The sequence below is a fragment of the Hypomesus nipponensis genome, chromosome 9, assembly GCF_054491055.1.
Source record: "Hypomesus nipponensis isolate SF chromosome 9, ASM5449105v1, whole genome shotgun sequence".
NCBI classification, from domain to species: Eukaryota; Metazoa; Chordata; class Actinopteri; order Osmeriformes; family Osmeridae; genus Hypomesus; species Hypomesus nipponensis.
The window spans coordinates 26,636,037-26,659,627 of record NC_140369.1 but is presented as its reverse complement, the minus strand read 5'-3'; the positions used below and the strand labels follow the sequence as shown (position 1 = coordinate 26,659,627).

General features: G+C 42.0%; 1 protein-coding gene across 1 annotated transcript; it reads left to right on the top strand.

Annotated features, from left to right (window-relative positions):
* The first annotated feature begins 1,196 nt into the window (after positions 1–1,196).
* LOC146274040 (uncharacterized) lies at positions 1,197–12,256 on the top strand. Its single transcript, XM_084706325.1, has 2 exons — positions 1,197–1,482; positions 10,876–12,256. The coding sequence occupies exons 1-2, from the start codon at positions 1,290–1,292 to the stop codon at positions 12,093–12,095; spliced, it is 1,413 nt and encodes a 470-aa protein (XP_084562451.1). The 5' UTR covers positions 1,197–1,289; the 3' UTR covers positions 12,096–12,256.
* Positions 12,257–23,591: the final 11,335 nt, after the last annotated feature.

The window sequence follows — 23,591 nt, the reverse complement described above, 5'->3', positions numbered from 1 at the left end:
ACAATAAGCAAAGCACTGGTCTGGGTCCGTACAGGACCCTAGTGCGCTGCCTGGGATGGGCCTGACCTGTGGAATCTTTTTTGCATTGTAACATGCTACACAGGTTTCCTGACTCACTTGCCGAGCTGAGTACTTCAGCCATTTGTAGAACATGTTAGATTGGAGTTGCCCCGTTCTTATTGACTTAATGTCCTGGCTACGTCTGACTCGACGGGTGAAGGCGTATATTTTGATCATATTAATGGCTCTTTGGTTATTCATTGTTCGTTTGGTGTTTACATCAATACATTGAGTTTTCAAGCATTTTATTGTTATTTTTGTCATTCCTTGGTTCCTGCACCTTTTGTTCGAGGAATACATTTACATTTACATTTACATTTATTCATTTAGCAGACGCTTTTATCCAAAGCGACTTCCAAGAGAGAGCTTTACAAAAGAGCATAGGTCACTGAACATAACAACGAGATAGTCCCAAACATTGCAAGCAGCCAAAACATGAAGCATACATTGTGAAAAAGCTAAACAAGTGCCAAAAGGGAAGACCCATAAGAGCATGTAGTTATACAAGTTACAAATAAAACAACATGAACCACAAAAGTGCAGGACTGTACCTGTAAAAGAACAATCAACAATAAAATATTACACAGCAAGTACAAGACTTAACTTCGTAAGTTACACCACACATGTGTTAACCAGATCAGTCAGATGTTGATGTGTAATCTCTCTCCTGATGGTTCCCCTCTCTGCAGGACCCAGACGTGTGGCTCTGGACGGTCACCTGCACAACCAGACTGGGGAGCACAGGAAGGCTCAGGAGGGCTATGAGAGGACCCTGGACTTAGTGGTGGACGCCTCAGACACACATCCCATCTACCTGCACCTGGGCTCCATCTACCTGGAGGAGGCCAGGGGGAGATGGGCAGGGTCACACACACACAGGAACCAGTCACATGGTTTAGGAACTTCACTAGGAGGTCGTTCAGGGACAATCATTGTTTTGCTGTAAGTACCACTGAGCACATTATATAGTTACGGGACACCATCTCTAAACCGCTTAGATACTGTGCCTATAGAAAAATAGAGTATTTTTTCAGTTTGTGCCGATCTATATGCAATCAAGCCACGACTGATCCAACTCCACCACAGCAGATGGCGCCAGGATAGGTTCGAAGAGGCCAGTGAACTGATCACTGGAACAGCAAGAGTTATTTACATCCGGCTAGAAAGAACGAGCCTTGTAGCTTCCTTGAGTTACAGTTTCGTAAACGTTCCGATTTTTCAGCACCAGAATGTCCAAATTAGATGTGTTCAGGGATTTGATCACTCAACGATTAACAACGGCAGCTTTGGAGATATTTGCGGCCGCTGAAAAATCGTTTGCCGAGTTCGAAGAGGAGATACAAAATTCAAAGGAGGAGAGCGCGCGACTGCAACGGTTGTTGGACATTGTTACTCAACCTGAAATCAAGCTTCACCGAACAGGTTCGAAATTAATAACTATTGTTGATTATAATCTAGTGTCTTTGTATTCATTATATCTTATTTGATGTAGCACGGTCAGAAAATGAGTACATACACCTTAACGTAACGGTGTTATGCGACCCGATGCATGACTCTCTGGATAGGCACCTTGTTACGCTTGATACCGTGCTCACGAAGCTGTATCGACCTTTCAAAACAATTTGTACCGACACAAACGTGTTGAGCGTAGCTTCAAATGGAAAAACCATGTGATAACCTGTCGAAGTGCGTTTTATTTAAACGCTTAAAAAGACATAAGAAATCACTAATTTTGGAGTGGAGACAAAGGCCCTAGGCCTATTTACGGACACTATAGAATACATTCATTGACAGAGCCAGAGATACAGATAGATTTCCAGAGCTAGATATAGGGGGGACAGACAAAAATCAATTTTACTCCGTTTTTCTTTCCATTCCGTATGTGACCTAATGTCAGGGCTCTACAGTGCGACCATTTCACTCGCATTTGCGCCTAAAAATATGTATGTGCTAATTTGAAAAATAATTTACGAGCACAGTGCGCGAGTGACGGGCTGTTGTCAATACACGGAACAACAGGGCGATGAAGTGAGGCATACCATTGATTTCACATGGAAAGCAAGTGACGGAGTCGCGACTGCAATATGTAAACATAGCATAATGACGCGCGAGCGACGATTCGCAACCAATGTGCCAGAGCCAAATAAAGAGTTACGAGTGTGATCTCGCCGACACTTGATCACTTGGTTCAAGTAGCTGCAAAAAAACAATGCTGGCAGTGGCAACCTGTTTGAATGGTTTTCATCGGGACAGACAGTAGCAGCATCTCGATTTACTGACATTTTTGGTATAGCCTACACATAGTATCAATTGGTTACTGGGGTGCTGTACTATGTATATGTCTGATACTTTATTAACATTTATGTATTACATTAAGTTATAACGCTAGGCAGCAATACACCAATTATCACCCTACGTCACACAACTGTCAAGCAGGCTCAACTGCGCATGTCGGTTGCAAAAGACGAACTTCTCCCCGGTCTATTACACTTGGAGTGTCGATCAGGTCATCATATATCTCTGGCCACTGGATTGCAGGGATTGATATGAACTTTTTGAGGCTCTTGGCCTTTGGACAAATACGTTTACGTTTCAGTTGTCTATGCACAAAAGTCACTTGACCCCGATACCCTTAAATAGCCTGACCAAGTGATCGGGCAAAACTAGCCTGGCTAACGGAGGTCAGCCTGGCTTTCTCAGGCAAATGACGAATGAAACAGGCTTGGTTAAAGAAATCCGAGATGCTGGCTGTCTTCATCAGGCTTGTATCTATATTAGGCAGTCCTCCCTGACGTTTCTGGTTTAGTATGGAGTGAAATACAACATTGTGCACACTGCCAGTGAGCGAGTCTGACTGAGGCTAATGTAAAACAGTGTAAGGGGGATGCAGTCTCACTCAGATTGCCAGTTTTAACAAATCAGAAAAATAATCGGACCAGCTGGCTAAAAACAGAATTCCCATATCTCTTGAAAGCTGCCCTGCTCGACTTTTTAGATGTAGAATTGACTGTAAAACTATAAAATCATGAACTTTGTGACATATGTCACATGACGTGAATACATGGTTGCCGCTCGACTATGCGGTCTGTACCGGGCGACATTCTCAATCAAATTTCAAGACTTTTGTAACCCGAATCAAAATTCTGATGCGACAGATCAATGGGTAATTGCTTTCTCTCTTAAAGGCTGTCCTCCTCTACCTTTTTGGTCTTTTTTAAATTTAACTGTGTATTATCCGTGTTGTGCTTTTGCCATTTAAAGTGCTATCCTTTCCCGGTTTTCTGCAGCCACATTGCGCGGGTATCCTGAATGTTTACAAACAAATAATTGGTCTATATTGTCAAGCAGAGCTAGAAATGGCTATGCTAGCTACCATAGCTCACACCAGCTCAATTTAAGACAAGAAAGGAGTTTGGTAAATAGAACAGAATATACAAGGCAACTAATTGCATTCAATTAAACATTTTATTATGGAATATGTCCAGTGAGAGGGTCGTTTGTTTTTAGAGAGTGGACCTGAAATTCCTGCCGAGCGTCGACAGTTAGCTGGTCGATAGGGGACACCTTAATCTGCAATTCATTGTTGCTAGCTCTAATCAGATGTGCATTTAGAATATAACAAGCTATATCTTACAATAAACTTGAAGTAAAGCTGGCTATATAAAATTTGGGTGACCAGGGGTCCTCTTTTCGAGACCTAAAAAATATGTCCAGCAGGGATTCCAAAATTGTCCTCAATTTTGCCTCGTCAGAAATTTGTGTTTTCTGGGTCTTTCACAAAGTATTACGCCATTCATGTTCAGTGTTACGAAGCAAGTTAGCTGGTAAATTGATCAAATTACTGCAGTATTTTAAAACTATTTTCAAAATCAACTAACTTGATTTGTAACACTGAACATGAATGGGGTTGAACGTTGCAAAATACAATGTTTGGGACTGTAGGTCGCAAATGACACGCTTAATTCTGCCTTCTTCAATTACAATGGGAGTCTATGGAAATGTCCCAACTCTCTTTTTATATGGCTCTAGGTCTACCTAGCTTTGACAACCAAGTCTTTTAATCCTTGGCGTGCATACATAGTATATACTGTCCCAGTATTTTAAGAAAATATGAACTAACTATATCATGTTTCTTAAACTATTTGTTCTAGTTCTATCAGAGTGAAAGTTGCTAGTTGTCTAGCATTAACTGTTAAGTCAGTGGCGTTGTTAGACATAAAACTGTACTGGGGCACAGGCCTCTATATTCATATCCCTTCTTCCAAGCTTGTTGCGCACAATGCACTATTAGGCTATAGAAACTCCCCTCGCTTAACCCACTATATAACAGTTCAGGGACGCAAGTTTGATATCAGCTTTGGCAGGGACATCTATAATTAATGCAAGCTTTGTGTTTTCGGTTTGTTAAAACTCAAACTTTAGATTTGACTGGGGCACAGCAGATTTATACTGGGCACGTGCCCCTGTAAAAAAGGTCTAACAACGCCCCTGTGTTAAGTTATGTTTAATAAAAGAATACAATAAAAAAAAAACACTGTGCTCCTATTTTTTTTCATTTCGGAGCATATGTAGTCCTTGGTGAAAACATTAGCGTAGAGCACTGCAGGCCACGAGGCTGGAGATTCCTTTCCATTGTGCTTCCAATGTTGTGCTTTTCGTTTTCTATATTTTGACAAGAAATGCGTTTACTTGAAAGTTATCTTGGTGTGGAACCAGTTGCTATTGCAACAAGGTAGTTATGGGCTTGTTCCCTTTTTGCTGTCCCATATCCAATCTTGATCACAGACCTACTTTGAGTGTTAGCCTTTTGGCTACGTTTCCCCCCTTCTCTCGCTTTCCCTTTTGTATCACTGTCTTGTCTGTTCATGTTCTGTGTCTTTCATGTTTTATGTATTGAGGGACTTAACTTTGGATGCACTATTGCTTGGAGTGAAAGGTAGTAGCAATATGCTTTCCCACATATGCTTTCATTTAGAACGCAGCTTTTTTGATGATGGTTGATCTTTCATTTTTTGTTTGGAATTGTGGTGGACTGAATGCCCCTCATAAATGAGCTAGCACTCTGGGTTTACTAAAAAAGAGAAACGTTGACATTGCTTTATTGCAGAAGACGCATTTGCTACAGGCTGATACCGGGCGTTTGGCCAATAGATTCTATCATACAATTGCATCCTCCTCAGCAAGTTGCCATTGTAGTCAAACGGAATCTCCCACTAAAAGTTTTGTCTCCCTGGTCGGATAATGCAGGCAGGATTGCGATCTCCACATTAGAATTTAGTGCTAGGAAAATTGCACGTGTCAGCTGACGCGCCGAATGTTTTTGATGGCAATTTCTATAATACCAGCCAGATGCTGGAGTTAACGGACCTTTCTTCTATTGTTGGTGAGGACTTCAATGCTGTGTGGGACCGTAATGTTGATCGGTTGAACGCAAAGGCCACTGGGAAGCAGGCTCAGGCCACAAAGGCTCTAACATTATGGGCCATCAGCTTGGGGCTTATAGATATTTGGCAGTTAATCCCACCTGTAAGGATTACTCCTTTTTCTCAGGTAGACATAAATCTTTTTCCAGAATACATTTTCATTTTTTTATCAGCTCAACTATTTCATTCAATTGATAAAGCAGTGTTACTTCCAATGGCATTGTTTGACCATAAAGGGGTATTTTGCATCACCACCCTAGGCCAACTGTCTCAACGTGCTGCATGATTTGTTTCAATTCTTTTTTTCTTGAAATAAAAAAAGTTTATTGGAGAATTCCAGATATTTGCAGAAATTAATGTTGGATCTGTAGAGGACCCCAGGATATTGTGGGACGCAATAAAAGGTTTTATCAGGAGCAATACCATATTATTCTGCTCTAATGCTCGCAAAGATAGGTCACTTCACCTACAAAACCTTGAAGCTGAATATACCAGATTAGACTCATTGTTGCAATCTAATTTTACTGATCAAATAGCTTTGGAGTAGCCTGATGTTGTCATACTCATAATTCTAGTCAGAATATTAGTCTGAAAACTCCATTGGGCTGTGACTATGGGGCGTGTTTCAACCGAACTCGTAAAACAAATGCCTTTTCGCTCAATTGGATAGACCTACAACCAATCAGAGCAACGTAATATGTTGTTTGATGAAAATGAATTCAACCCAAGCGCTCTTTCGTGACGTTGTTGATCATCTGTCCATAATCGTATAAAGCCCGCCCTGGCAATTTCATTGGTCTGCCCAGCTCCTGGTTTTATATAGTTTGTCCCCAATACGAGCCCCTCCAGACCCAACTTCCCAACCAAATGGTTTTGTGGGTGGGGCGAAGTTCAAATCTTCAGATGGCAATATTAGAACTGACCCAGCTGAAATAAATATCCTTTCAGACATTTTATTCTAATTTGTATGAATCAGAGTTTACTCTGGATAGGCTTCACTGCTGAAGGTGGTTAAATCAGCTTGCCTTGCCTCACTTATCATTAGAGGAATCGGCTGACTTCGACAAATTGATTCCTATAGAAGAATTAAGAGTGGCAGTACAGAGTATGCAAAAAGGAAAATCACTGGGCTTTGATGGGATAACCCCTGAATTTCATGCAACTTTTTGGGAACAGTTGGGTCCTTTCCTTCTTGACATGGTTAACTTCTCTATTGAGAAGGGTGAATTCTCAAGGGATGTTAACACAGCCTTGATTTCCTTGCTCTTGAAAAAGGATAATGATCCTACAAAGTGCTCTAGCTATTGACCTCTGAGCCTGATAAACTCTGATTTAAAAATCTTTGCAAAGCTCTTAGCCCATCATTTAGAGTCTCAAATGTCAAAATTAGTCAATTTTGACCTAACAGGATTCATACAAAGAGGATGGCTGCAGATAACGTTAGACACCTTCTCCACATTGTTGATGCTGCAGAAGACAGAAACACGCTAATGTCACTTCTCTCTATTGACACAATGAAATCCTATGATAGACTTGAATGGTCATTCTTATGGTCAGTTTTGGAGGTGATGGGCTTTGGTAACACTTTCATTGGTATGATTAAAGTTATGTACTCTAACCCTTCAGCCCGGGTCTTAACCGGACGCACCTCCTCTTCTTTATTTCCAGTGTGTAGATCTGCACGCCAAGGTTGCCCCTTGAGTCCTGCATTATTTGTACTCTCCCGTCTAAACCTGTCTGTTTGCTGGCGCACTTTAGAGAGTGCTATGACAGAGCCATGGTCACTCCATGACGTTCTTTTTGCTAATATCTCTATATATATAATATAATATATCTAGCATGTACCTGGCATACACTTTGTTATTCAACAATACAGCACTCCTGATTGGTGGGAGGCCTATAACAGCTCCACAGTGGGAACAGAGGGGGGTTCATTATCTTAAGGACATTTTTAGCGAGGCTGGCTTGTTACCTTTTTTCGACTTACAAAACGCATTCAGTCTACCACCTTCCTCATTTTTCTTTTACCTTCAGCTAAGATCAGCACTCAAGGCATACGGTGTCCCCTGGCAGAGATCTCTGCCCATCCATCCTATCCGGAAATTGTTTTACCACAAGCCAAAAACTTGTGGCATGTGGCAACATTGTTGCATCCAAAATGTCTCCCTTGATTATTGATACTGTACCTGTTACTATCAGTGTTTTGATTCTGAATGATTTGTCAGCCCTTCAGCTCTCTCAACCTCAAAATCGTGCTGTATTCGCTGGACTTGCAGCTGCCAAGAGCATGATTGCAAGCGCTTGGAAACCACCTGATGACTTGTCTATTCGCACATGGACTCTTTCGTTTTTGGATTTCATATATATGGAACTCTACAGCTCGCATAAATGGAGCATCAGAAAAGACTTTGGACACATGGCTCAACACTTCTGAATCCTTGAAATCCATGCTGTTGACTTGTGCGAAAACCTTCTTATGTTTATTTGTGCATTTGTGATCCCTTATGTCTTATGTCTGTCTTTTTGTCAATGTCTTTTGTTTGTTTATGTCTCTTTCTGTATGTCTTATTTGTAAGCTGCAGACATTATTCTTACTGTTGTGGTTTTTAATGTCTCCCTACCTCCTCCCCCTCTTTCCTCAGTTTTTTGGTCCTGGGACACATTCTCATGTCTGAGCATTTTGTTTGTAATTTGAAATAACACCATGTTAGTGTTCTGCCACCCTGTGTGACTATACTGAATAAAAACATTTGATCACCAATGTTTAAAAAAAAAAAAAAAAAAAATTAAAAGCTGGAAGACACCCAATGCAACTGCCACAAGACACTTGCGTACCACTATCAACGGAATAGTAACTGTCATGTGCCAGTAGAGGCACTGTCATGTACCACTGGCAACAGTACAGTACAGGTTCGGTTCTAACCGCATCTCCATTGTACATTGTTCATACTTGAAACCAAGGGATACCCAGAATACACTGCGCAATCGGCAACAATGGTGGCCAGATCACCCAGAATCCGAATCCAAATTACAACAGTCTTGTTTTGTGTTCCAACCATGTTTTTAATTTAAACGTAAAAAAAAATCTCTAGTTTTCTATGCTAACGTTACATTGCTGATTTGCACAACAGTCCTGCATTTCTTGAAAGGACTTCTACAGCAGTGGCGCTTCCATATTAATTTTACTGGGGGGGGGGGCAATGTTTAATCAGAGGGGCTGACTACTAGGAGAAGAAAAATGTTTAAAAAAAATAAGTGACCTCAGGGGGGGCCAGGGACATTTTTACAGGGGCATTGGCCACTGTAGGCCCCTGTGTAGAAACGCCCCTGGTCTACAGTTTTAACTAAACTCCATTAGCAGCGAATTTCATTTGATATCAGTGCATAACACTACTTGCTTTTGAGACATCGATAAGATGCAGTGTTTCCCACTCACAGAATCATTTGTGGCGGTGCCCCACAGAATCAACACCGGCCACCACATATTGCGTTTCATAAAAAAAAAAATGGTAATACTGTTTAGGCAAAAACACGCAGCGTATTCGTTCAGCTGCATTCCCTTTCTCTGCTCTCCCTCCATCTCTCTGTCACTCAAGCGTCTCTCACATACACACTGTCACAACGTTACAACGTCAGCACACGTTAGCAACGACGCTATGCAATATCAGCGAGCCTTCAGCATTAATACTGAAAAACCAAGTATTAATAAAAGAGGCTAAAAAGGTTGCAGTACTTTCAAACTCTCTTGAGGACAGAAGATCTTACTATATTTTAAGGAATCAGGTGACCAAGGAGAAAAGGGCGAAAAAGAAAAAATATTTTCATAAACGAGTTGATGATAGTGGTACAGATAGTAAGAGAATGTGGAATGTACTCAATGAAATTATCGGGAAAAAATCCACTTGCGCTTCTTTTGTTGAATTGAATGGGGTCTATTTGATTGAGCCAATACAGATTGCAAACTATTTTAATAATTATTTTGTTAATAAGGTTTTTAACCTTAGACAATGAAAGAGACAATGAAATGCACTGTTGGTTCCAACTCAAATGAGCTAATTGAAAGGTGTATTATGAAGGATAAATGTGTAGTTTCGAATTTTATCAGGTTGATGTTGAGCAGGTGGAAATGTTGTTGAGATCTTTAACTGTGGGTAGGTCTGTTGGTACAGACAACTTGGATAGTCGGCTGTTGAAGTTATCAGCGGGACATATTTCTAAACCAATCTGTCACATTTTTTACAGATGTCTGATGGGTGGGGTGTGTCCAAAACTTTGGAAAGAGGGCAAGATAATCCCTTTACCCAAAGATAAAAAATCAACCTTCTGTGGTCAAAACAGTAGGCCTATAGCATTCTTGTTCTTTGGTGTGTATATATATATACGATATTTGTGAGTAATTGTGATTGTGATTACGTTTTATGTACTTTTTGGACCCCAGGAAGACTAGCTGTCGTTTCAGCGTCAGCTAATGGGGATCCTTTCAAATAAACAAATACTGTAGCTAAGTCTAGTTACTTTTCGGTAGGTACCTACAAACATTTCTTGATCTGCTAGACAAGTGGGTTCCCTGTTGTTCTTTTGCTGAGCAGTCTCAGGAGCTAGCTACTTAACCTGCGTCATGGACCCGACCATTTAAAATAGTTATTTAGCACTAGTGTTGTTTGTTTGTTGTTGTTGATTTTGTAAAGGTGTCAATTTTGTATTAATATTGAATAGCGCTGTCAGTTATAATGCGTTAACGTCGTTAACGCAAAACCCTTTTAACGGCGTACATTTTTCTATCGCAAGATTAACATTCTTTTTGACCTAATAAACTTTTTCACATGCCGTTTCAACAACTACTGACCTGAGCCGGCTAAAAAGTAGCAGGCTAACGTTACGTTTTGAGTGGATGGCAAGCGCGAGACGCCAAAATGGATGCCAATAAGAATGGAACGTTTACTTAAAAAAAGTTGCCATATGGCTCCATTGACAAGACCAAAGTGATCTGTGTGTTTTGTTGTTGTAAACCGACCTATCATCGCAGCACATCACAGTCTGAAATACCACTTGATGGCCAAGCATACAGCTGATGCGAATTCTCCGACCCCTTGTCAAAGCTAGGCAATTGCATTGTTGTTTCAAATAAAAATTAAACTTTTGTATTAAGCAATGCGATCCACTTTTCCATGTTGATAAGAGCATTAAAATTAGAAAAAATAATGGGACAAAAAGTAATCAAGTGACATTTAGAATAGATAAAAATGTGCGATTAATTGTGATTAAATATTGTGATCGTTTGACAGCACTAACTAATGCTAAGATCACAAAATATTGGTCTGGTTTTAGCTGTCAGACATGTTGGGTTGCATAATGACTAAGTTTATCACAAACCTACTGTTGTTTCCCCCAGATGTGCAGCTGCGCTCTCTCCCGGAACCCCCACAGATAAAAGAGGAGCAGGAGCTGTGGACCAATCAGGAGGAAGAGCAGCTCCAAGGACTGCAGTCTGAAACTACACACTCAGTGTTCACTTCAACCAGTGTGAAACATGACTGGGATCATGAGGACTTTTCTGAATATTCACATCTTGACCAAACTGTTGAAGTGGAGAACAGAGAAGGAGACTGTCTACCCAGCAACACAACTGAGGAGCAAATCAAAGCAGACCATGATGAACAAGACTATACAGCATCAGAACCAGACGGTGACTCTCAGCCCCTCTCTGTTGGAGCTCCAGACTGTCTTACAGCTCAGAGTTGGGAGGAGGAGGAACATGGAGGAGAGTTGCTTATTCGAAACAGAACACAAAACAATGAGGCTCTGCCAAGGTATATGCTGCGTTACGGAAGACAAACACTACATCAGTGTCTAAAATGTTACAAAACCTTTAGTGTAAAGAGGGATTTAGTTTATCATGCAAGGAGACACACAGGAAAGAAACCATATCAGTGTCAACAATGTAACAAACAGTTTAGTCAGAGTTCTAGTCTGGTTCTGCACATGAGAACACACACAGGAGAGAAACCTTATCAATGTCAGGAGTGCAGCAAACGCTTTGCTCAAAGGCAACATCTGATACAACACACAAGTACACACACAAGAGAGAAACCTTTTCAATGTAAGGAATGTAACAAACAATTTGCTCGAAAACATTCTCTAAACGAACACATGCAGAGACATCTATTAACACCGTATAAATGTCAAGAATGTAATAAAAAGTTCAAATTGAATTCACAATTGGTTGTGCACATGAGGAAACACACAGGAGAGAAATCATATCAATGTCAGGAATGTAACAAAATGTTCAGATTGAAGTCACAATTGGTTCTGCACATTCGGACTCACACAGGAGAGAAACCTTATCAATGTCAGGAGTGCAGCAAACGGTTTAGTAAGAAGGGTAATCTGGTTGTGCACATGAAGTCCCACACAGGGGAGAAACCTTATCAATGTCAAGAATGTAACAAAATGTTCAAATTGAAGTCATCTTTGGTTATGCACATTAGGTCACACACAGGAGAGAAACCTTATCAATGTCAGGAGTGCAGCAAAGTCTTTGCTCGAAGTCGTACTCTGCTTAAACACAAGACAACACACAGGAGAGAAACTGCATCAGTAGTGGCTGAGTAGGGGTAGGCCATATACCAGTATGAATGCTATCCTGATATCCGTTCTCGCGACAGCCCTCACTGACACAAGAAAGTAGTCCACATTACTATTTGTATAGCGTGAATTAATGTGAACCCTATTATAAAATACTAAGCACTGTTATAATAAACAATAAAACAATACGGTCTTGTTTTGTTTGTTCTGGTTCTTGATATTCTTCAACTGAATATTTCCTTACGTGGCACAGCATGTGGTCGGTATGTTTGTATTCTTGAGTATACCTGACAGTGTCAGAACATTTGAGCGGAAGGGAGCAGTGAGAATCTCCGCTCCCCCGCTCAAAACCGCACCAGGGCTGAGTTTCCCGATAACGATGGATCATAGCTGTTACGAGGGTTCTCTACTATCAAAATAACCATCCATCGTTATTTCTTATGTGCGTTTCCCGAACATGCTCGTAAGGACAACCATCGTACGTGTCTCTGAAGTTGCACTTAACAAGACGCTGTCCATTGTACTGAAATGTGATTTTTCTGACGCAACTTTAAGACTTTAAAAGTAAAACGTTAGATTAACCAAAATATTTGATGAATTACGGTACACCGAAAAATATTCTGTTGCTACAGAAAACTTTACATTTATTATAGGCTACTTATTTGAGTAATTTTCAATGTACATTGTATGATGCTACATGAAGGCAAAAACAATAAGGGGGACCTGCAAACTATGCTGCATCTGAGTTTAACACCGGTGTTGAGACCCTTTAATCAGCAACACAGGATGCTAAATAGGAGGTCTAGTAAATTAAGTTGGCTTGTCTCCAAATTGAGGTGAGGAAGCTCTTGTTTGAAGAAATGAAGTTCACAAGGCCCTCCATTTCTGTGCCTATTCTTCTGCCCAATCAACAAGGTAGTGTCAAATTTAGGTGACCTTATAGCCTAAGCATACAATGTTTATTTAAATTAAGTAAAGGCTGAATTGTGTATAGTGTCATATATTCAGTGTTGCCTGTCCAATCTTCACATGTTTTATCACCTAGATCCATGTGAGGAGCAGGGAGAACAAACTCCCATAAAACAACTATTTCTCAAATGACTTGTGCCTTGGTTTTAACTTTTCTTGGTACTACACTTTCCATAGGCAAATATATGAGTCCTATATTTAATTCTTGATTGAACTACAACGTTAAAAACCATGCATATAAATGGTATCACACATGGCATGTCCCAGCTAGCAGCCTAAATAATTCAATGTACAAATACAAGCATCTCAATCCAACATATTTACTGTCTTATTTTCTAGTGCTGACTATATATACAATCTGGCATAGGCCAACAGCTTTCCAAGACCATGTTTGCAATCTTATAAATCTCAAATATTGGCCACAAATGACAAACACATAAGTAATGAATACCCTATATCTTCAACATGGAATCATTGGTTCTGACATGAATAATCAACTCTAATTGATGGTTGATCAATTATACTCATTATGAGTGTAAGATGTCAGATGACATCATGATGCTCCTGATCCATAGAAGCAGACATGCAGAGGTTTAACAAGGATGTCCTTTGCACTGACCCCTGCAACTCAACTAGTGGCAATGTTAAGGTTCTATGCCGCTGGCAGTTTTCTGGAGGTTATTGGAGATGGACATGGGCTCTCCAAGGTCTCAGTTTCAAGATCTGTGCAGGCTGTCACAACTGCATTACTTTGCCACATCCCAGACCACATCCAATTCCCCACAACCAGAGGGGACAAGTCTGCGGTGCAGGACTTAGGCTATCTTCAATGGCTCTTATGATTTTAGTATTAGTAGTAGTTTTCACTCCCTCCTGGCCCCTTCACCCTGTGTGACTTCTCAGTCAACCCTGTGGAGTCTTTCCATTTCCTGGGCGCCACCATCTCCCAACATCAGACTCGGCTCTGCCACCGGCCTCTTCATCCACCGGGCTTGGCGTGCTACTAGCCCTATAATTCTAATAAACATCTTCAATGTTCAATTGTTGTTGTGTTATTGTACTCATAAAAGCGTTACGTTAATGCATTTCTTGTTACTATTGCACATTACAACAGCCATATTTAAATTTTATAGTACTTTGAATAAGACTGATTAAAAAAATATTTGAAAAAAATACCTTCATTGCATGTGCCAAACCCACCAAATTAAATTATTTTGTGTAACCTAAATGTACTATGTAAATAAACCTGATTCTATGTTTTTGTGGGATATTTCTTAGTGAACTTGTATGGTTCACTAAGAAATATCCCAGTTCCAGCGTAACTGGTGTAAAAAGAGGACCAAAATAATCTTATTTTCTATCTGAATTAACTTTCAGCATCAGTCTAATGTAGTTTTCATGGTCGGCCAACCTGTGTCTCCACTGAGTCTCTGTGCTACGATGCACTTAGCGACTGGTCTGGAGCGCTCGTTATTCTACGAGGATTTTCAAGTGCCTCTTTAGCTACGATGGTTTCGGGAAACGGCCCGTACAACAAAGATCCATCATACGATCAACTTAGGCTTACGATCCTTTCGGGAAACGCTGCCCAGGCCGCTCCGCTCATTATCGCTCAACGCAGATAGCATCCCGCTCCACTCGAATCACCCTGCCGCTCGCTTCAAAAAAGGACAAAAATGTGCATGTATTTAACTTTTTGATTAAACAGCAACCCAAAGAACTAAATAGCACAAATACATTTGTTTGCTACATTTACATTTAGCAGACGCTTTTATCCAGAATGACTTACAGTAAGTAAGTCAAGTGTAGGGTGAAGTTTATTGCCCAAGGACACAATGCCATTTTGCACGGCCGGGTATCGAGCCAGCAAACTTTCAGGGGCGGATCTAGAAAAATATGAATGGGGTGGCAAGAGGGTGGCAGGAGATTTTGAGGAGTGGCACCCCCGCGGCAGAAGTATATTTGCTGATTTAATCGCAGTCATATTAATCAATGTTTATTTGGAATGCCCCCAAATTACATTACAGACATTTTAACTCAAAAACATAAGGCTACATTATTATGGCACATTATTAAAGCCTTAATAAATCAAAGATATTGAGGAAACACTGAACAAAAATGTCAAAAGTGTTTTCATAGATTTATTGGCTAATCCATGATAAACTGTATCATCAAACCAAAGTTTGGACAACTTGGCTGGCTAGTAGTAGAAGAATGTGCCACAAGTTTGAAGTTTGTGTGGTCCATTTTGACAAAAATGTAGAAGAAACACTGAAAATGGTGTGTATTCAAATGGTTGCTAGATTTTTTTGGCATTCAGGCTGTCTACTCTTTTACCCCGGTCCCTAAATATGACACAGAGCCTGAACAGAGGTACAAATATGAATGTCTGTTGAATCTCGAATATAAAACTGATTTCACCTCGGTCTCAGTCGGTGCAGTGGGGAGGGTGGTTGGAGTCGTCTAGTGCTGTATTCACTTCCAGTGGGATATTAGCAGGCCCAAAATTCGCGAGCGAATTATGTTAAACGAAAACCCACGGAATTTCAAATAGAATGCATTGGTCTGAGACCAAATTTAAATAAGCTTGTCAACTCATGTCTGTATTCTTTTCGAAATGTTTAACCTGTAAACAGAGACCATTTCCAACAGTGTAGGAAGTAGCAGTAGTAGTAGTAGTTTGTAAAAAGAAATCAGCAGATTTTGGGAGGCTTGTAGGCTAGAGACACTCTTTACAGTTCTGTTGAGTGAATTCCAGTACTTTTGTTGTGTCCGTGTTCGGAAACATAAGGGAAGACTTTTTTCTTTCACAATATGACCAAAAGTGAATTAATTCACGTTTACTTTATCTCCAAAGAACGTATTAATTTAAAGGAACAGGTTATGAAATCATGTCACTGTTTTCACAACCCATTGGTAGATTGTAAAAAAAATCCTAAAATATATAAAATAAGGCCTAAATTAAGCAGTGCATCTAGACAAGTTACAACAACTTATGGCATATCTCTTCTTTGACAACCCTGTGGTTGAAGGTGCTCCGATTATACAAAGAGTGTTTATCCCACCAGTGCTAAGGGTCTTCAGAGACAGAAGTAATGCTTTCCTGACAAGCATCTGTCAGGAAACAGTTATACTTTCAGCAGGCCCATTATAGTTTATCCATAGACAGACGCCTACATCATACAAACATGCAGTCTACACACACACACACAAGGTATACACATGCATACACCGTATACAGTATGCACACACCCTCCCACAGTATGCACACACCTTCCCACAGTATGCACACACCCACAGTATGAACACACACACACAGTAAATCACACATGTACGTTGTGACAATCCCACTGAGACTGTCAAGCAGCACAGTCAAATCAGAGAAGTCAGACATGGCGAGTTAGGTTTGCACGGCTGTGCGTTTAATGAACAACAAATAAACAAAATAGAAAACTCAAGTCACCTTTGGTTGTGCATTGGCCGAGGATGTTCTTTGTCTCAGGAAGCTGCTTCTCTGCAGGGAAGAGCTGCTTCTATAGTGGACACCAAGAAAAACACGAGGTAACCATCTCAGTTTGATCAAGGTTTCTTTATTAGCATTTTTTCAAATTAAACATACAACATCAACAGAATATATAGAACAAATTCCCCACCCCCCAAACCCGTGCCAGACAAATAACATATAGTACATATAAGCCAGAATGCTTGTTCGACTCTGAATCTCTCCAATCCTGTTTGCAAAAAATGTCTGATAGACGTAGCTTTCTCTCTCTATTGCATTAAGGAATGTTTGGCTATCCACAAGGTGATACCACTTCTCCACTTGGATTCGACTGTGCAACTCGAAATAATTTCAAGCGTGAAGCAAACACTGCTCCACACATCTCCGCTTTAACAGCATCCCCTTTGTGGTCCAATGGAGTTAACTTGGCTTTAGACTCTACAAGTCAAGGTTTAGTTGTTGAGCCATGGGGGGGGGGGGGGGGTCAGTGCCCTTCTAAACTTGACTTTGCCCAGTTGTTCATACTCTTTGAAGAGCTTAATTCCATCTTCCGTAAGTCCATCTGAGAGCGCTGTGTCCCACGTATCTCTGGCTGGACAGCTTCCCACTTTTGCTTCTTGAAACGTTCTGCGTACCAGAATCGCTTCCTTTTGCTTTACAGGAGTATGATGGGATTATACAGTCGTGACACTTGGCTGAGAAGCTCCCTTCTTGTTAGGGGATTCGGCGTCCGGGTTCTGATTTGCCCTTAAAGAAGGTCTTGAACAAGCCGCATCTTTTTCCTCCTTTTGGAGAAATTGATCCCCACTATGACGTGGAGCTTGTCTTCTTCCATAATGTAGCCCAGACCAAGCGCGTTGTTCTCATGACACAGTTAATTTGGTATGATCAATGTCTTTCCCCAAATATCCTGTACTTCACCACTGTCCTCTTTCCTCCCACTTTGGCCTGACCGGACCCAAGGCTTGAGCTCAAACTGTCGTAAATGATTTTTGCAAGTTCCCGTGTATAGTGAAAATAAATCAGAGTGTCGAAGTGAAGAAAATCCTAAGTCCGTACAAGTCAAAAATAAACTAAGTCCAAAGGTTGAAAATGATTCTAAGTGTTGACAAGTGGAAAATAAACTAAGTCCAAACGATGAAAATTATTCTAAGTGTTGACCCGTCAAAAATCAGGCCAAGTCCCAACGTTGAAAATTATTCTAAGTCCAAACCAGTCAAAAATCAGGCTAAGTCCCAACGTTGAAAATTATTCTAAGTCCAAACCAGTCAAAAATCAGGCTAAGTCCAAACAGATGCACTGAAACTCAGAGTATTGATGCAAAAGTTTATTCCAACACAGGGTAAAAAAGGTATCCTAGTGAGTAAGCTCCGAAGAGCAGACTGGCAAGTTCTCTCCAAACATCCTCTTATATACTGTATTTTCTGCCTATTATTTGTGTCATTTTTTGCTATTGGTACAATACTGTTGGTCACAGATACATTATGCATCCTCACATTATTGGTACCTTTCTGTTGATGACCATTTCTACGCTTTGTCACCCAATTGGCCCCTATACTAGGGTTTCTGATTACAGAAGCTGGGTCACGTTGGCATCTCTGTCCTTACATAAATCTGACCATGTCCAGGCTCGTGTTGGGTGCACACACATCTTAGGCTGTTTTCTAGTTGGTATGGGATGCTCGTGCTTTATAAACATAGGAAACCCCTAGACACAGACCTAGGCCTGACCTGGGTGACAGCTTCAGACTTGGTTGGTAGTTTTCCTGCAGCTTGGCCATATGTGTACGTTCTAATTTACGGCTAGGCCTCTGCATTCCATGGAGTGGTACTTCCCTACCCTCCTTTGCTAAAACCAACGTTTCACACTTCTATTTGGTTTTACTCAGTCACAGCTTAGCATCAAATTTCCCATAATACAACTTAGAGTATAATATAAGGAATAACTGAGACATTCACTTTTCAATCGGATAGTTCCATAAATGTAACCCATCTCCATCATTTTCAGCAGGGTGACGTAATTTTCTTCATCAATTCCCCCCTTTGGGACTTGCAAAGTCCCATCTTTACTAATGATGGAATGAGATTACAACTATCCAATAAAACAGTAGTAGTTACATAATGATAATATGGAAAGGTAAATGTAAGAATGCTGTCAGCTTGTAAAACACAGTTGAGGTAATAAACAGTAATACCGACCTATGCATTGTCAATTTTCATCTTGTACATAAATGTCATCATGTGCGAAGCTTTACCTTGGTGGCCTGGTGGTCTTCCTATCGCCCAATACTCGCATAAGCTATCAGCTTATTGCAACACATAGCAGGGGAGTGAAGTAAAAGGGGTATGGGTGATGGAAACTCCCCGTAGCCCCAATGATGCACATGGCGCAGGTCATCAGGGCAACTATGCTCATAATACGACATGAGTATCTGTTCCAGCCTCTACCTAAGTATATGAGACAAACTGAGTCATCGCTAGTTGTCATACTGTACTTTCCCGCTCATCCACCCTCCACACTTCGTAAGCTTGGCACTGAGGTCCTGATTACTTATACAAATTGGTCCGTCTCGTACGTGTAAGATAAAAATGGTGAGAAAGGAAGATTATAAAATACATAGTGTATGAATGTATGTTGATTATACATATCACCCCAGCCAGTGGTCGTGACATATGCGATATAGGTGTTCGTTGCCACATGAAGATTTGCTACTATTTCCGACCCAAGGAATAGTGGTTATATGATGGGCTAGTGAGCAACGTGGTCATGCTACATTTAAAATGTCCCCATGCAGTATGCTAGGCTAACAACCAAAACAATGACATCAACACAACATTACTGCAGGGTCAGCAAAACAAAACACACAATACTTTGAACAAAACAATGAAACAAAAATCTGTTTGAAGACATGCAGTGAGGTTGACTGTGAGGTAATGTTGTATGGTATCCATAACACTGAGGTAGATTGTGAGGTAAGGTTGTATGGTGTCCATAACACTGAGGTAGATCGTGAGGTAAGGTTGTATGGTGTCCATAAAACTGAATCAATTGTGACTTGTTCTTCGTGGTGATGTAGAACGAGTCCAATTACCCTTTGTCGGTACTATCCACGTGGTGGCGGGTTTGGCGGATAACCGCGTTGAGAGGTTCCCCACACCCGCTGCAATCTGTCCAACGTCTCTCTGAGCTCCTCATTCTCGCGAATCAGCACCCGATTCTGGTGCTGAACTGCCAGACACTCGTCGCTCCGACGAGTGTCTTCCTGGCGGCGAAGTCTCCACCGCTGAAGTGATTGCCCTCGCTTTCTAGCAGTAGCGAGACGTTGTCTAATCCTTCGGGACACACGTTGCTGGAGGCTCCTATACTTGGCCAGTGACATGTCTCCGATCCGTTGTATGGCCTCAGTGGTCCAGGAACCGGTGATCATCATTTCGTCGTCTGCATCGTCATCCGTCTCGTCATCAGGGCCCTCATCCGCGTCGTCCGTGGATTCTCTCGCCGTTGGGCCCTCTGCTCCACCTGGTCTGGTCTGGTCTCCTGGAGGTGGTGGTTGGACTCTGGATGATGGTCCTGATAGACTGAAATCGATTGGCCACCCCACGCCTTGGCCCAGTGCGATCAGAGGACCAAGGTCAACGAGTGGAAGATCCTGCAGCAGCTCTAACTCGTCTACCTGAGAGGGGGGCAGGTCTATGGGCTGGATCTGCCACTTCTTTTGTCGGGGGTCGCTGGGAACCTGACTTTCTTCTCCTACCGCGATAATTCTACACACTGGTATAGGGATTGGGGGACGCATGTCTACATCTCTAGGGGTCAATGGGGGTGGACTCTCTGGGGTGTCTGGTACAGATGAAACCGGGGATGTTGACTGACGTAAATCTAGACCTGGAGTTGGGGGTTTCTGACTTGTTGGGGATGGCATGGATGAAGTTGGCGTCTGCCGGGGGGGTTGGGTTGCCTTGGTCATTCTTCTGGTTGGGGTCGTCTGCCGTGTTCATCTAGTGACATAACACAAGATTAGAGTTTGCCAAGCTCCTCATGGTTTAGCTCATACAGGTTAGATTTATACTTGAATTTTGGTGACTCCCCTAAGTCCTTCATTTCTGTGTAAATCTCTAAATCGAGTTGGTTGTTAGGGGGAACCATATACAGTGATTCATCACTTTCCTCTCCTTTAGGATATACTTGTACGGGAAACTGTCCTGTTATTACTCCTGCCATCTTTTTTATCAGTCGCGCTACCAATGGCAATATACAGCAGGCAGCTACTACCACTATTATCACAACCGTTGCCAATGCCATCGCTATCCCCCTCAGTAATTTAGGCCAAGTCAAACTAGTTAACCAGCTCCATAACGCATTTGTTCCCGTTTTCCAATTGGAATGTATTACATGCTCCTGTCTTAGTTCTTTTAGATTTATTAAAGCTTTAGTAAGATTCCCCCCTTCCCCGGTGTGCATGGGAATGACGGCACAACATTCTTCGCCAATGAGATCGCAAACTCCCTGATTTTCTGCTAGTATGGTTTCAATGATAAACCTATTTTGAAGAGCCATCAGCGAGGTGGCGTGTAGTTGTTCTTTTATTCCTTCTAGGGCAGTTATTGTGTAGTTTATGAATCGTTGTTGGTTGTACCATAAGTAATTTATCCATCTGCTGTTACGTGCTATGTATTGAGCATTTATTATCTGACCGTACAAGGGCAATGAGCCTGCTATACGTCCTGAGATTATCCAGTCATTACTTATGGCCAAATGTTCAGTGGGCGTTCCGACCGGAATTTGGTCATAAGAGATGTATACCCTGTCACCTGTCTTCCACTGAGTTTGTGTGTCTCTTTTTTGTTTGTTTTGTAGGCCTACTTGGCTTTGCGGCACTAACACTGTTACTTTTCCAGTTAGCATAACTGGAGTGCAGATACCCTCCCATTTCGGTTCTAACTTTATTTTAAGACTTTCATCTCCTTCGCATAACCAAAATATATCTCCCAATGGTACTGTTCCTTCTGCAAAACTAGGTATGCGATATTGTTCAGCATTTGTGGATTCTATTTTGTGGGTAAGGTATTCACCGTCTAATACCAGCTGTTCGCACTTTATTGTGGCCGTGTTTACCGTCGTGCACCATCTGCCAAATACTTCCTGTCTACAACTCACTAATCCTTTGGAGTCAGTTACAGCGTAGCGTTTAATCACATCCTCTATTTCTGTCCCCCTTACTATACAAAATGGAAAAATGAGAGTCGGCGGGATCTGAACCAGGGGTGGCGCACTATAATCGCCCTCGTTTTGCGTTACATCTAGTTTGCGCGGACAAACCGTCTCATCCATACTCATACTTTGGTAATTACCATTCGCCATGTACAGAGTACAATAAGCAAAGCACTGGTCTGGGTCCGTACAGGACCCTAGTGCGCTGCCTGGGATGGGCCTGACCTGTGGAATCTTTTTTGCATTGTAACATGCTACACAGGTTTCCTGACTCACTTGCCGAGCTGAGTACTTCAGCCATTTGTAGAACATGTTAGATTGGAGTTGCCCCGTTCTTATTGACTTAATGTCCTGGCTACGTCTGACTCGACGGGTGAAGGCGTATATTTTGATCATATTAATGGCTCTTTGGTTATTCATTGTTTGTTTGGTGTTTACATCAATACATTGAGTTTTCAAGCATTTTATTGTTATTTTTGTCATTCCTTGGTTCCTGCACCATTTGTTCGAGGAATACATTTACATTTACATTTACATTTATTCATTTAGCAGACGCTTTTATCCAAAGCGACTTCCAAGAGAGAGCTTTACAAAAGAGCATAGGTCACTGAACATAACAACGAGATAGTCCCAAACATTGCAAGCAGCCAAAACATGAAGCATACATTGTGAAAAAGCTAAACAAGTGCCAAAAGGGAAGACCCATAAGAGCATGTAGTTATACAAGTTACAAATAAAACAACATGAACCACAAAAGTGCAGGACTGTACCTGTAAAAGAACAATCAACAATAAAATATTACACAGCAAGTACAAGACTTAACTTCGTTATATCTAACCTACAATAGCAACAAGTCACTCAATAAGAGTCGTAGTGATCCTGGAGGAGACTAACAAATCCAGCCAAGCATTCTTAAGTGCCGTTGTACTCCCGGAACAAGTGCGTCTTGAGCCTTTTCTTGAAGGTGGGGAGACAGTCAGTGTCCCTGATGGAGGTGGGGAGCTGGTTCCACCATTGGGGCGCCAGGCAGGAGAAGAGCTTGTGTTGGGACCGGGCAGTCTTGAGCGGTGGGACCACCAGGCGGTTGTCTGAAGAAGACCGTAGGTGACGGGTGGGGGTGTAAGGTTGCAGGAGAGACTTGATGTAGATGGGTGCAGTCCCGTTCACTGCTCGGAAGGTCAGTACCAGGGTCTTGAATCTGATACGGGCGTTGATCGGTAGCCAGTGGAGGGAGATGAGGAGCGGGGTAACATGGGAGCGTCTGGGTAGATTGTAGACCAGGCGGGCCGCTGCATTCTGAATCCTCTGAAGAGGGCGGGTTGCACATGCTGGGAGACCAGCGAGCAGCGAGTTGCAGTAGTCCAACTTGGAGAGGACCAGTGCTTGGACTAGCAGCTGGGTGGAGTGCTCAGACAGGTATCTCCTGATCTTTCGGATGTTGTAGAGGGTGAATCTACAAGACCGGGAGACTGCGGCGATGTGGGCCGTGAAGGAGAGCTCGTCATCCATTGTAACCCCAAGGTTCCTGGCAGAGGATGAGGAGGTCACCGTCGCAGATCCCAGGGTGATTGACAGGTCGTGGGAGATGGAGGGTTTAGCCGGGATGATGAGAAGTTCTGTTTTGGCGAGGTTCAGCTGGAGGTGGTGCTCGGTCATCCAGGCGGAGATGTCTGCGAGGCAGGCCTCAATCCTAGCAGAGATCCCCGGATCGGTCGGGGGGAACGACAGGTACAGCTGGGTGTCGTCAGCGTAGCAGTGGTAGGAGAAGCCATGGGAGGTGATGATTGGTCCAAGTGAGGTGGTGTACAGAGAGAAGAGGAGGGGTCCAAGGACGGAGCCC